At 36.1% G+C, this 11,442-nt stretch overlaps 1 protein-coding gene across 1 annotated transcript in view; it reads right to left on the bottom strand.

The window, feature by feature from the left end:
• Positions 1 to 527: 527 nt before the first annotated feature.
• Positions 528 to 11,442, bottom strand: part of F5 (coagulation factor V) — a 71,080-nt gene continuing 60,165 nt past the window's right edge. Inside the window, exons 20-25 of the mRNA XM_039460104.2 lie at positions 10,632 to 10,735; positions 10,018 to 10,173; positions 7,677 to 7,821; positions 5,580 to 5,731; positions 2,592 to 2,774; positions 528 to 959 (exon numbers count right to left, since the gene is read on the bottom strand). Of these exons, the coding sequence (XP_039316038.2) occupies positions 813 to 959; positions 2,592 to 2,774; positions 5,580 to 5,731; positions 7,677 to 7,821; positions 10,018 to 10,173; positions 10,632 to 10,735 (887 nt within the window). The 3' untranslated portion in view covers positions 528 to 812. The remainder of the gene's footprint in view (positions 960 to 2,591; positions 2,775 to 5,579; positions 5,732 to 7,676; positions 7,822 to 10,017; positions 10,174 to 10,631; positions 10,736 to 11,442) is intronic.

The following is an 11,442-nucleotide window of genomic DNA, read 5'->3' as shown; positions in this document are numbered from 1 at the left end:
TTCCAATGCTTTGTTTCATAGCTCTGAGCTTTTCCTTAGGTGAACTTATGTTTTGAAACTGTGTCATGTAGTACCAGCTAGAATACAACCAGCATTATACATTGAGTTCTACTATGGTTATTTTATTTTAGTTCTATTCCATGTCTAATGATCACCAACCTTGAATATCAATGTGTGCAGTCCATAGGGAGACCAGGACAGATTCACAAGTTCAATGGGGCTACTGGAAATATGCTTGGTTGTTTCTTTACTCATAGAAAGTCAGAAAAATCATTGTTATATAGGAAAGGCAAAATATTTTAAGTACTTATTTCATTTGATAACATTGTTTTTCTCTTCACTGTCAAGAAAAACCATTTAAAAATCATGTCTTTGTTTCCTTTGCTCTTAATTCATAGTTATTCTAAAGAAAAATGTAGAAATGAAAGTTATCTAGGTCTATCAATTCTTATTTAAAGTAATATCTGCTTTATTAGTGTATATAGGATTTAAAAGAGTTATAATGAAACATTTTAACCACATAAATATTATTTCATAGCATTTTTAATCATTGTGAAAGATAAGCCATTTTCTTGTTCTCAATATTTTCCTATTTGTATTCAAATTAATGCAGAAGTAATAGCCATTATCTTACTTACTAGTAGCAAGGAGTTACATTATAAAAGCTTCTTGTATAAAATTTTATTCACTAATAGAAAAAAAAGAAAAATAATGGAAAATTGTTAACATTTAAAACAGCGTAGAATACATTGCCCATTCTAAATGGTTTGAAGTCTTAAAGAGTCTCTTCCTGGGTTTTTGAACATTCAAGTCTAGTAAATATCACAGCCAAAGAGTTCCAGGCGAAGTGCAATACTTTGATTCCATGTTTTAGGAATGACACGGATAAACCTGGAAATGATTGGGGGGTTGAAAAAGTTCTTCACATGTCCTTTGGTATTAGTATTTCCTTCAAAAATCTGAAAGCAAAATATGAGATCTTTAATGACAGTATAAATGGATATATAAAAATCTTACAGATGTTTTTAAAATTTGTATTTAATAAGATATTTGGTGCTATCCCTATTGAATACATTTTGTTTGTTTGTTTGTTTAGATAGGGTCTTATTCTGTTGCCCAGGCTTAAGTGCAGTGGCACAATCATGGCTCACTGCAGCCTTGAACTCCTAGGCTCAAGTAATCCTCTTGCCTCAGCCTTCCAAAGTGCTGGCATTGCAGGCATGAGCCATCACGTCCAACCCAGGTAATTTTTTTATCCTATTAGCTCAAAATGAGTATGTCAAAGAACACATAGAACACTATCACAAAGACGATCCTCTACCAGTTACAAAATCACATGCCAGATAGACTCCGTTAGGGATTTCATCTCACCAATGATCTGAGTTAAATTGGGGAAAAATAAACAAGTCACACATGGTGCTGTGGAGCAGCTACAAAACCAGCTCTGCCCTCAGCCCCTTTGTATTAGCTGTGTGACTGAACAAGTTACTTATTCTCTGATTTTTCATTTTCTCATAGGCAAAATAAGGTTAATAAAATTTTACCTCATGAAAGTCATTGTAAAGATTTAAAAATGAATGTAAACATAAATATATAGTGTCAAGAAGTGGCCACCAATAAATGTTTAATTATTGCTAACATTTAAAATAAAATGTGACCATGAATTTAAATTTATTTATCCTTGTTGGCATGTACCTTATATCCTCAACTAAACTGTGTGACTACCCCACCCCCCACCACCAATCATCAACAAGTTCCCCAAGGTTTATACACAGCAGAAATGAAATCTCTATTTGTGTATGACAATGATGTTTATCCTCCTATGAGGGTAACCTGGTGTATGTAGTGAGAAGTAAACAAACCAAAATAGACAACCAGGAGTTTAAAAGGGAGAAAGACAGGTTCAAATTCATTGACTGAGATAAGTGCTGAGCATTTGATGAAAATTCATTAAATGCCAGTTCCTTTCTCCTGTGCTGTCTCTCTACTGGCTTCAGCACAGTTTCCATTCCTGGAATATTACACCCATCTCCTTAGTTTTGCCTCTGGTAGTTTTTAAACCACATAACTAGGAGGTAGAGGAATGTAGAAATGTAGTGGAGTAGTTTGTTTTGCAGGAAATCTAGTCTCGTCATCAATAAGGACATGGATTATTATCTGTTTAATAACAACCTCATCATCAGTAAGGATATCAGTTATCTTCTGTTTAATACCAATGTAACACAGAAAGGTTTATGGCATTGGGCATTTGATCAGTCATGAATAACAAGTACATCTAAGGTAATGCTAACATGTTGTTATTTCACAATGAAAGGTTTTCTGGGTCCCTTCAGTATCTTTCTCAGTTAGAACTAGCTAAACCTTACAATATTTTCTGGTGCTTTGTCACCACTGTTTCACAGGTGGCTCTGTCAAAGCAGAAAGGTCATGTGCGTGGTCTCTGTCCTGAGACCAGACCTCTGAAGAACTACGATTCAGAGGACTTAAAGAGGTGGTACATATCAGTGCATATTTGTCAAATGCAAAATACTGTTATTCTCATCAGAGCACAGTCTTGAGATTGCTTTCTCTTTAACCAGATGCCACTCTACCTTGTCGACCATGGAGGATTTCAGTCTGTAAGGTTTCCATTCCACTCCCTGGTCACTGTAGTGGATGCTATAGCTCTTTACATACATTTCAGAGGACAGTGACTTGCATCCCTGTGTTATAATCGCAGTTATCTTCTTGATTTTGAGTAGATCAATTTGTAACCACTGTTTGTTGTTGTTTGCCTATAAAAATGACAAAACCACATAGATAAGGAAGATGTTAAAACCTTTGTTTTTTTTTTTCTCTTAGACTAAGATACCAAAAAAAAAAAAAAAAAATAGCACAGAGCTCAAAAGGATTTTGTTCTGTCTTATCCCTTAGGATTCACTGTCTCCTAGAAGCTCTTCCTCTTTCTTCTTTGTGGCCACAACATGTGCATAAATTTCTATTGAAGTATTTCACACACTGTGCTGTAATTGTTTCCTTCTTAGTATTCTTTACTGCTTGAGGGTAGAGGCTTAATTAGTTTTGTTTTCTGGTACTCACCACAATGTAAGACATTCAGTTGGTGTTCAATAAATAGTGTTTGAATAGTGTTGGTGTTGAATAAATGAATAAATAAATTTTTATTTGGAAAAAATTATTAAATTGCTAAGTTATCTGTAAATATTACTTTCTTAAGCAATATGATAATATTGCTGAAGAGTTATCTGGGAAATAATTGGATAGCATCCTCTCTCTGTTTCACTTATTTTACAAAAGCCCAACTTCTCTTTCCCCCGCTAATGTCAAATAGCAGAAATAGTTCAATTTCTTCTGATATTTCAAATAAATGTAATATTTGAGAGGCCTGGTAAAACCATAAGTAGAGCTTGATATACAGTACAGGTATTGTTTTGTCTCCAGCCTAACAAAATGCCTAATCCTAATGTTGGTGATATGCATTTGGAGAAAGATCAGAAGGTTTAACTGAGTATCAGAATAATCTGAGATAAATTTTTACCTTTGGGAGATTTATAATCTACCACAGACTCCTTCAATCCTAAAGGGAATAATACTAACATGTTTCTTCAACATCACCCACACAAACATAGGTTCATGTGTATATGTAGGTGATGTAGGTATATGTGTATTTATACAAAAATCTACATGCCATGTGTATTTTAAAAGAAAATTAACTGAATTAGAATGATTATATGAGAAAACTTTTAAGTCTATAACATCCTGTAATGACATCTGGGTGGTGTCTTAGTATGTCTTCAAATCAAGGTTGTACCAGTGATACAGAGTATAAGCAGCTAGAAGGGTTTTGTAGGCATAACAGAGATAGAGATATTTTAGTTATTGAGAGAATAGCATCTATGCACATGCCTGTATGTGTCCAGCTTTGATTTTCAACCTCTCTAAAGAAACCATATAAAGATATTTCATGTGAATGGAAGGTTAAGTGAAACACATATTTCTGATCCAGAATTCTAACTTTGAAATGACAGCATTAAAAATCAGCATTTTACCTTTGAAGCCTTTATTATACCACAAAGACTAAGAGCAAATTATAGAGTGTGCAAAATTTTTTTAAAGGTTGTAAAATGAAGGATAAAATGACAAGGTTATACCATGAACAAGTCTAAAGAGTCATCTGAAAAAGAATTGAATAACATCTCTTTAACTATTATATATATTGCTATGTAAATTATATAAATATAATGTAATATAACATTATTTTTATTATTTTAACTTCTCTGGGTATCAGCTTTCCCCTCTGCAAAACTGCAAAATGAGGTATTTGGGCTGCTTTAAGTGGTGGAAGGAGCATGGCCTGTTTACTGGGAGAATGGGATTTTAGTCCTGATCTGCTACCAGACTAAGCTAAAATTATTTAATCTCCTGTGTATTTAGACTCAAAAGGAAAAATCTAGACCAGATGTTTTGCTTCTTGCTACTGTAACATTCTGTGATTCTGTGATGGGCCAGAATGAGTTTCAAAACACGGATATCAGTTCCCACGACTGTGTGGAATCCAATCTTTTCTATTTACTGCACTAGCATCACAAGTCTTTTTTTCCTTTCTGGTAGCCTAATTTAAGGATAGGTGCTGGAATTCTATAGAAAGTCAGGGAATTGGAGTGTAGATATCTTAAGGGAGGAGATATGAGGATAGAAAGTAGAGAATTTAGATTTAGTTGGCTGAAGAGAACATCAAGTTACCTATGCCATTTTGATATCTCAGGTCATTTGAAGAATTAATAGAAATGAGTCAACTATCAAGAGTTACCCCAAAATTAAATCACCTGAATTACTCAGTGGGCTAATATCAGGGGCAATATAACTCTCTGGAAGGTGTCTGTTTAACTTAGATCACTGATTTTATAACGCTGATTTTGCAGCATTTTACTATGCTTCTAGTTGTCTCAAGGAATATCACAAAGCTCTTAAAATAAGGCAGGTGGGGAAGAAAACAAAAAAGTTTAAATGACATTTCATTTTAAGAAAATGAAAAATATTGATAAATTGTAAAGAAAAATAAGAGATGATGTTGCAAATCTAAATCATTTGTTTATCACTAATGTAAGCTGTCTAAATGAGGAGTTTGCAAGCTATTGTCTATGGGTCAAATCTGGCCCACTGCCTATTTTTTGTAAACAAAATTTTATCGGAACACAGCCAGTTCATTCATTTACATCTTGTTTATAACTACTTTCCTGCTATTATAGCAGAGTTGAGTAGTTATGGCAGAGAATGTATGGCCCACAGAGACTAAAATATTTACTATCTGTCCCATTGCAAAAAAAAAAAAAAATTGCTCATTCCTGGTTTAAATTAAGACTAGACCAAAAACCACAGAGATGATAAATGACTTCTCTCTGAGCCAAAGTTATAGTTGAAGCTATCAAGTCCACAGACAACCTAGACTCATGGACCTAGGATTTTAATCTGCAGAAACATTAAAATACTCCTGTTTCCCAGGTCCCCCATGTTTGCTATAGTGACAACCTTTGTTTTCTTCTCGACTGCTAAGAGAACATCATGCATCGAGTATACTTCACCTTCGCTTGCCAGGCATTCACACGTCCCTGAGCATTAAGACGGGCACGGAAGGGTTCCCAGTAATCTCCCCACCAAGATTTTTTAAATGAAGAAGCCGTGATTTGCTTGTTTTCTATCTTTCCACTTTCCATACCCAGTGGTGTAGAACATCCTATCAAAAGAAGAGTAATGTGATTAACTACACACCAATATTCCCTGCATGACATTTTGCACTGCAGAGGAGATAAGAAATAATATGACTAACAAGTAATGACAAAAACAAGAATCACGACAGTGAAGATTTATTGAATCCAAGTGCCAAATACTGTTCTCAGGCTTTACATGTATTATTTAATGCTCATAAATGTCTCCACTTTAGTACAGCGTAACACAGGAACTTGTCTAAGGTAACACAGCCAGAAGAATCAGGAACTGATTTGAGCTCAGACAATCTGATACCAAATACCATATTCTAAACACTGAAACTCACTTCCTCCTTTTGAGAGTCATGGAAACTTTGGTCTTTGCTTTGAGGTGCCAATAATCCTAAACTATCCACATATAAAAAAAAAAAAACAACACTCTGTTTCTTCTAATAAAATTTACAAAGAAGATACAATGGACCCTCAGTCACTATTTTGTATTTTCTGTTTCAATCCTTAGAGGGGAATTCAAGCTATATATCCTTTGGAATTTTTCCAAGGTATAATTTGAATATCATAGGCAGCAAGGTAGACCTGTGACTGTAAGAAATACAGCTAGTGAGTGAAACTGGCTGACTGCCCACTACTTCTGTGACACTTTGTTCTTGCTAGTAAATCATGCAGAAATATTCTTGAAGTTGATGCCTTACTTTTTCCATGAAAAAAAGAGCCCTAAAAATAACACCCACTGCCAATAATTACCTAAGTATAAAGAAAATGAGTAAGAAGAAACTAATCCTTCTTGTATATAAAAAAATTGATGTTTTAAATAAACAGAGTTGAATGTCACATTTTAGGGTAGTTTATTAGGATCTGAACAAATCCACCATTTATACTATATGGAAAGAAAAAAACACAATGACTTATGGAACTGTTTCAAGGAGTGGTCCTGCCAATGTGAGATTTGTGTTTTATTTGGGAGACATTATAGAGTACTGCTATCTGGACATTGGCAAAATACCCTTATCCATCTAAGGATATATTATCTGCTTCAATAAGAAACTGATTCCAGGATTCAACTACTTTCTCCAACATGAATCATGGCTTCTTCTCTCCACCCTAAGGGAAGTATTGCAGCTCCCAACAGGTGTGCTGCAGCAGGTTTCTGGTGTGCCTATTTATTGATTCCTCATCTTACCTCCAGCCCCTGAGTAGCCAAGTGGAGCCTGGATCAGCCAAGCCCTAGATTTATTGCTTCATTCGTTTATCTCAGAATTCCAGGCAGATATTATTTTCTTTGTGTGCTTTGAAGTAAAAAAATATTGGAAAGCACTGTTTTAAGAGTCCAAGAAGAACAGTTAAGACTCTTAAACATCCTTGTTATATACAGTAGAATTTTATTATGACCATTTATGATTACCTAGATTTATTTATATCACAGGTCACATTACAGCCCCTGAGAAATAACAGCTAACATAGAAAATACTTGAGTATCTGCATAGGGTATGAAAGAAAATATAAAGAAGAATCATGGTTTCAGGAAGTTGGGAAGCCAACTAAGATTTCAAAAACACTCATTGAACACCACACATACAGTAGTGATGTTGCCAGATACTGTCATGAAGTTGAGGTCTGAATAACCTAGAGGACTTTGGAAGAATCAGGCCTAGTTTGAATCTCAGGTAGGTCTTATTGAAAATGGGCCTCTCCAAGGGCCCTTCCTTGGAGAATTGTGATGTGTCTATATAATCCAGGTACTTTCTTCAGAGAGATACTGTCTGCCCTCTGACTGGCAGAACCAGTCTTGGTCTAGGTCACACTGAGAGTTTACCTGAGTAGAAGCTCTGTTTCATGAAGTTTCTCCCAGAAGCCTAAATCACTAAAGAGAACTAAAAATTCTACTCATTCTCCTATACCACCCAAATCTTGATTCTTTGAGTGGCAGTGAGAAAATAATGCATCTTTGTACCTTACCGTTTACCTCACAACCTTGCAGCTCCAGTCGAAGGGTAGGTCTGTTATAGGCTCGAGTTGGAGAGATCCTAATATATCTAGCCACAATAGGTGGGTCAAACTGATTCTCTTTTATTGTAGAAGCATCTGAATTGCCATTGAAATACTAGAAGGAAAGAAGAGGGTTTGGTTATTTTAATTATCTGTAATTATCTGTAAAGTGACTTTATAATAAAATGTTGATCTAATTTAATATTGTAATATTATATTTTCAAGGGGCCTGAACTAAATCAATTTGGTCATAAAATATACTTGGAGATAATTACACTTCCAGGAAGATTGTATATATGTACTTTGCCCTATTCCTTCTGCTAAGTACAACTAAAACCTCTGGACATTATAGCTAAGACAAACATAAAAAGACCCTGAAAAGATCTCAGAAGGCAGACTGGCTAGGGTTCTCAGAAGGAACAAAATGGTGATGGGTGTTCTGAGTTTTCTTTTTGCCTCATAAATCCCAGACTTAGAGATGAAGAAGCCGGCAACCTGGAAACATCATTGAGTATAGACCGAAAAAGCCCGAACAAAGTCTGCTTTCTCTGACCAAAGTACCAGAAAAGGGCAGCCTAGTGAGAGATAATAGAAAACTTGTGGACACTGACTTATCTCCTTTAGCCAACACCACAGAAAAACTTGGGGCCCCTCCCCAGCCCACAACAGCAAAGGCTGAGTGGGGAACCTAGACTTCTTTGCTCATGAGGCTAAAGAGGGAGGCACACCATCACCTTCATTGGGGTTGTGTCAGAAAAGGCCATGTAGGGATTCAGGACTTTCATCTCCAGCCCCTAATGAAGCTCCTGCCTCAGGTTTTTGCAGGTTTGGCCTGTAGTGTCAGTGGAGGCCAAATGGAGAACTCTCCTTTCCACCCAGCCACAAAGAAACAATCCCCTCTTAGGTGGCAATGGAGTGAGGAATCTGGACTTTGACTCCCACCTGGCAGTAACCAGGCTCTGCCCTATGCCTTTTTCTGCCAGAGCGATGTCAGGAAAAGCCAATTTGAAAAAAAAAACAACCACAGATAAAGCAGAGCTGGTTCTGTGAGAACTTTTTTTAAACTGACAAATCTCTAGCAAGATTCACAAAAAAAGAAAAGAGGTACAGATGACAATATCAGAGATGAAATAGGCAAAGTTACTACAGATGTGAAAACTATAATAAGGGAATACTACAAACAGTTCTACACACATAAACTTAACAACGTAGAGGGAATTGACCAATTAATTGAAGTATACAAAGTATTTTAATTCACCCAATATGACACAGATAATTTGAATAGCCCTGTAACTATTTAAAACATAGAATTTATAATTTAAAAACTGCCCAAAAAGAAATCTGCAGGCCCAGATGATTTCACTGGTGATTCCTATCAATTATTTAAATAATTAATGCCAATTGCAGACATTCTTTTCTAGAATGTAGAAAAGAGCATGCTTACCAATAACTGTGGTATCCAGAACAGAAAAAGACAATTTTAAAAAAACTATATACCAGTATCCTCTCATGAACATAGATGCAAAAATCTTTATTCTATGGGCTCAACTGCAATCTGTGTTTTCTCTCATAATACTGATTAGTAAGAACCATAATTTAGGATTTCAATGGTTTGTTCTGAGACATATTATAATAATTATTAAAAAGAGGTCACTAATAATATAGTAAAATAGTAAAAAATTTATGTAAAATATAAGTAGAAACAGATTAAAGTTTATCAGTATAATAATGGAAGGCAGACTCCTTGCATTCAGATAGGTTTCTTGGGGGAAGGGAGTAGGAAGGAGGGGAAGAGTTAAGCCTTCTGGCCAAGCCCCTGGAAGATCTAGCAGGAGGATATCATTCCTCAGGCATGGCCCCCCTAAAAGTCTGAGAATCACACTGCCTCAAAGGATTACTAGCGTTAACACTACTATTTACTTCAGGTACACTGAAATAAAGAACAAAACAAAATACAATAGTAAAATTAAAAGTCTTGGTAGCCAATTTTTAGCATGAGCTTCTTGAGGCACAAGACCAGATGTTCTACTCTGCCATATACCATCGGCCAGTCGGAGAAATCTGGGTATTTTGTTTGATGATAGAATGATTTTTTTGAAGTTTTGTGGAGTTTTGAAGTTTCACTAAACCTGCTTCTCTAATTCATAAGACACAGACCCATCATATTAATGCTTTACTCCATATGACCCTTAGAAAGCCATTCACATTTCTAACAGCCAGGAAGGTATTTTAAAAAATACATAAACATTAGGCATAGTCATAATAACCCTAGGCTGAGTCTAGGGATTCAGATAGAAATATGCACACAAACCATCACATTCCTTGTGCTGTTCCCTTTGAAGATCTGCCAGTTGATCTGGTTGGAACTGTAAGCTACATAGAACTCTGTGGTATAGCAGGACTTCAGGTAGTGTTTGGCACCTTGGGTCTGGATCCCTGTGATTAAGACTTCCTTTTGCATGTCCACCTGCCATATAGGAAAGCCAGTAAACAGAATTGTCCTTGTCAACAAGTCACATACTGCCTAACTTCATAATACAATCAGCTTTCTTCAGCACTAAAGAGCCAGCACCTAAGATCTTAGCAAACTGATACAATGACTACACACAATCCATATTTGGGCGCAGAGTACCTAGATCTGAATCCCAACTCAATGACTAATTAGCTATGTATTATTTTGGGAAAGTAGTTAGTATCTCTGTGCCTTGGTTTTTTTTTCTTTTAACTTTAAAACAAGATATTATTAAAACCAACCTCAGAGAGTTGATTTTAAGAACCTAAAGTACTTAGAATAGTGCCTAGCCACTTTGTACTGGCTATTTCCCCTAACAACATTGCAAGAATGGTCACAAGAAGGAATTACTAAATCACTTTCATTTTTATTATTACAACAGCGGTAAATATTATCAGTCTATTAAGACAAACCTGGATCCAAGGTTTAGAGGCAAATTCTGCTGCAAGTTTTTCTGTACTCCAAGCGTTATAAGATCCACCATTGTTTAATCTTGCTAATCTGGGCTCCCAGTAACCTAAATTCAGTGAAGAAAAAGGTTTATTCTGGATTTTTTAAAAAAACACTCAGCAATTTCTTGAGTGAGTTTAATCCAGTGGAAAAACAGATCCTTGGAGGGCCTGTGTTGTAGTCAGGAGTCTAGGCGTGGACCTTAGCTACTAAGCCAGTCCTTGATGATGAAATCTGGACTTCAGGTCTGTGTTTGGTCAGCTGTCAACCACCACCTAGCCCCTTTCTTGCACACAGGTCATGTTTGTTTTTTTTTCTGTTATGTTGATGTGCCTAATGCTGAATGTGCCTGTCTAACAGGAAGACATGGAAGGGGTATATGGGAGCCTCATCATCCTCTTGGTCATGACTTCTTGATCTTGGGAAGAGCTTTGAGGCAATGTGAGAAAACTTTGGAGGCATTCCTAACACATAGTGGGGGTTCAACAAAGTTTTCTGAATATATGAGTGGTTGCCACAGGCAAAGGGCCATATTAATGGGGATTATAATATTTCGCTGATAAGACCCTGTTATTCTGGCTGAAATATGTGTGTGGTCAAAACCAGAAAAGGTGACTGAGGAGAGTTTTGGAAATGGGCACATGGTCAAAAGAGTAAGCTATCTAATCTTTGCCAAATCCCCTCAGAGAAGCTGGGCTCCTTATGTAGAGAAATCAATGACCTCCAGCTGTCAGTTTTTCCTGGAAAAGACTTTTTGGGAACATTATACACTAA

The sequence above is a fragment of the Saimiri boliviensis genome, chromosome 19 (genome assembly GCF_048565385.1).
Source record: "Saimiri boliviensis isolate mSaiBol1 chromosome 19, mSaiBol1.pri, whole genome shotgun sequence".
NCBI classification, from domain to species: domain Eukaryota; kingdom Metazoa; phylum Chordata; class Mammalia; order Primates; family Cebidae; genus Saimiri; species Saimiri boliviensis.
The sequence above is the reverse complement of the archived record's forward strand: the minus strand, read 5'-3'. Positions and strand labels throughout refer to the sequence as shown.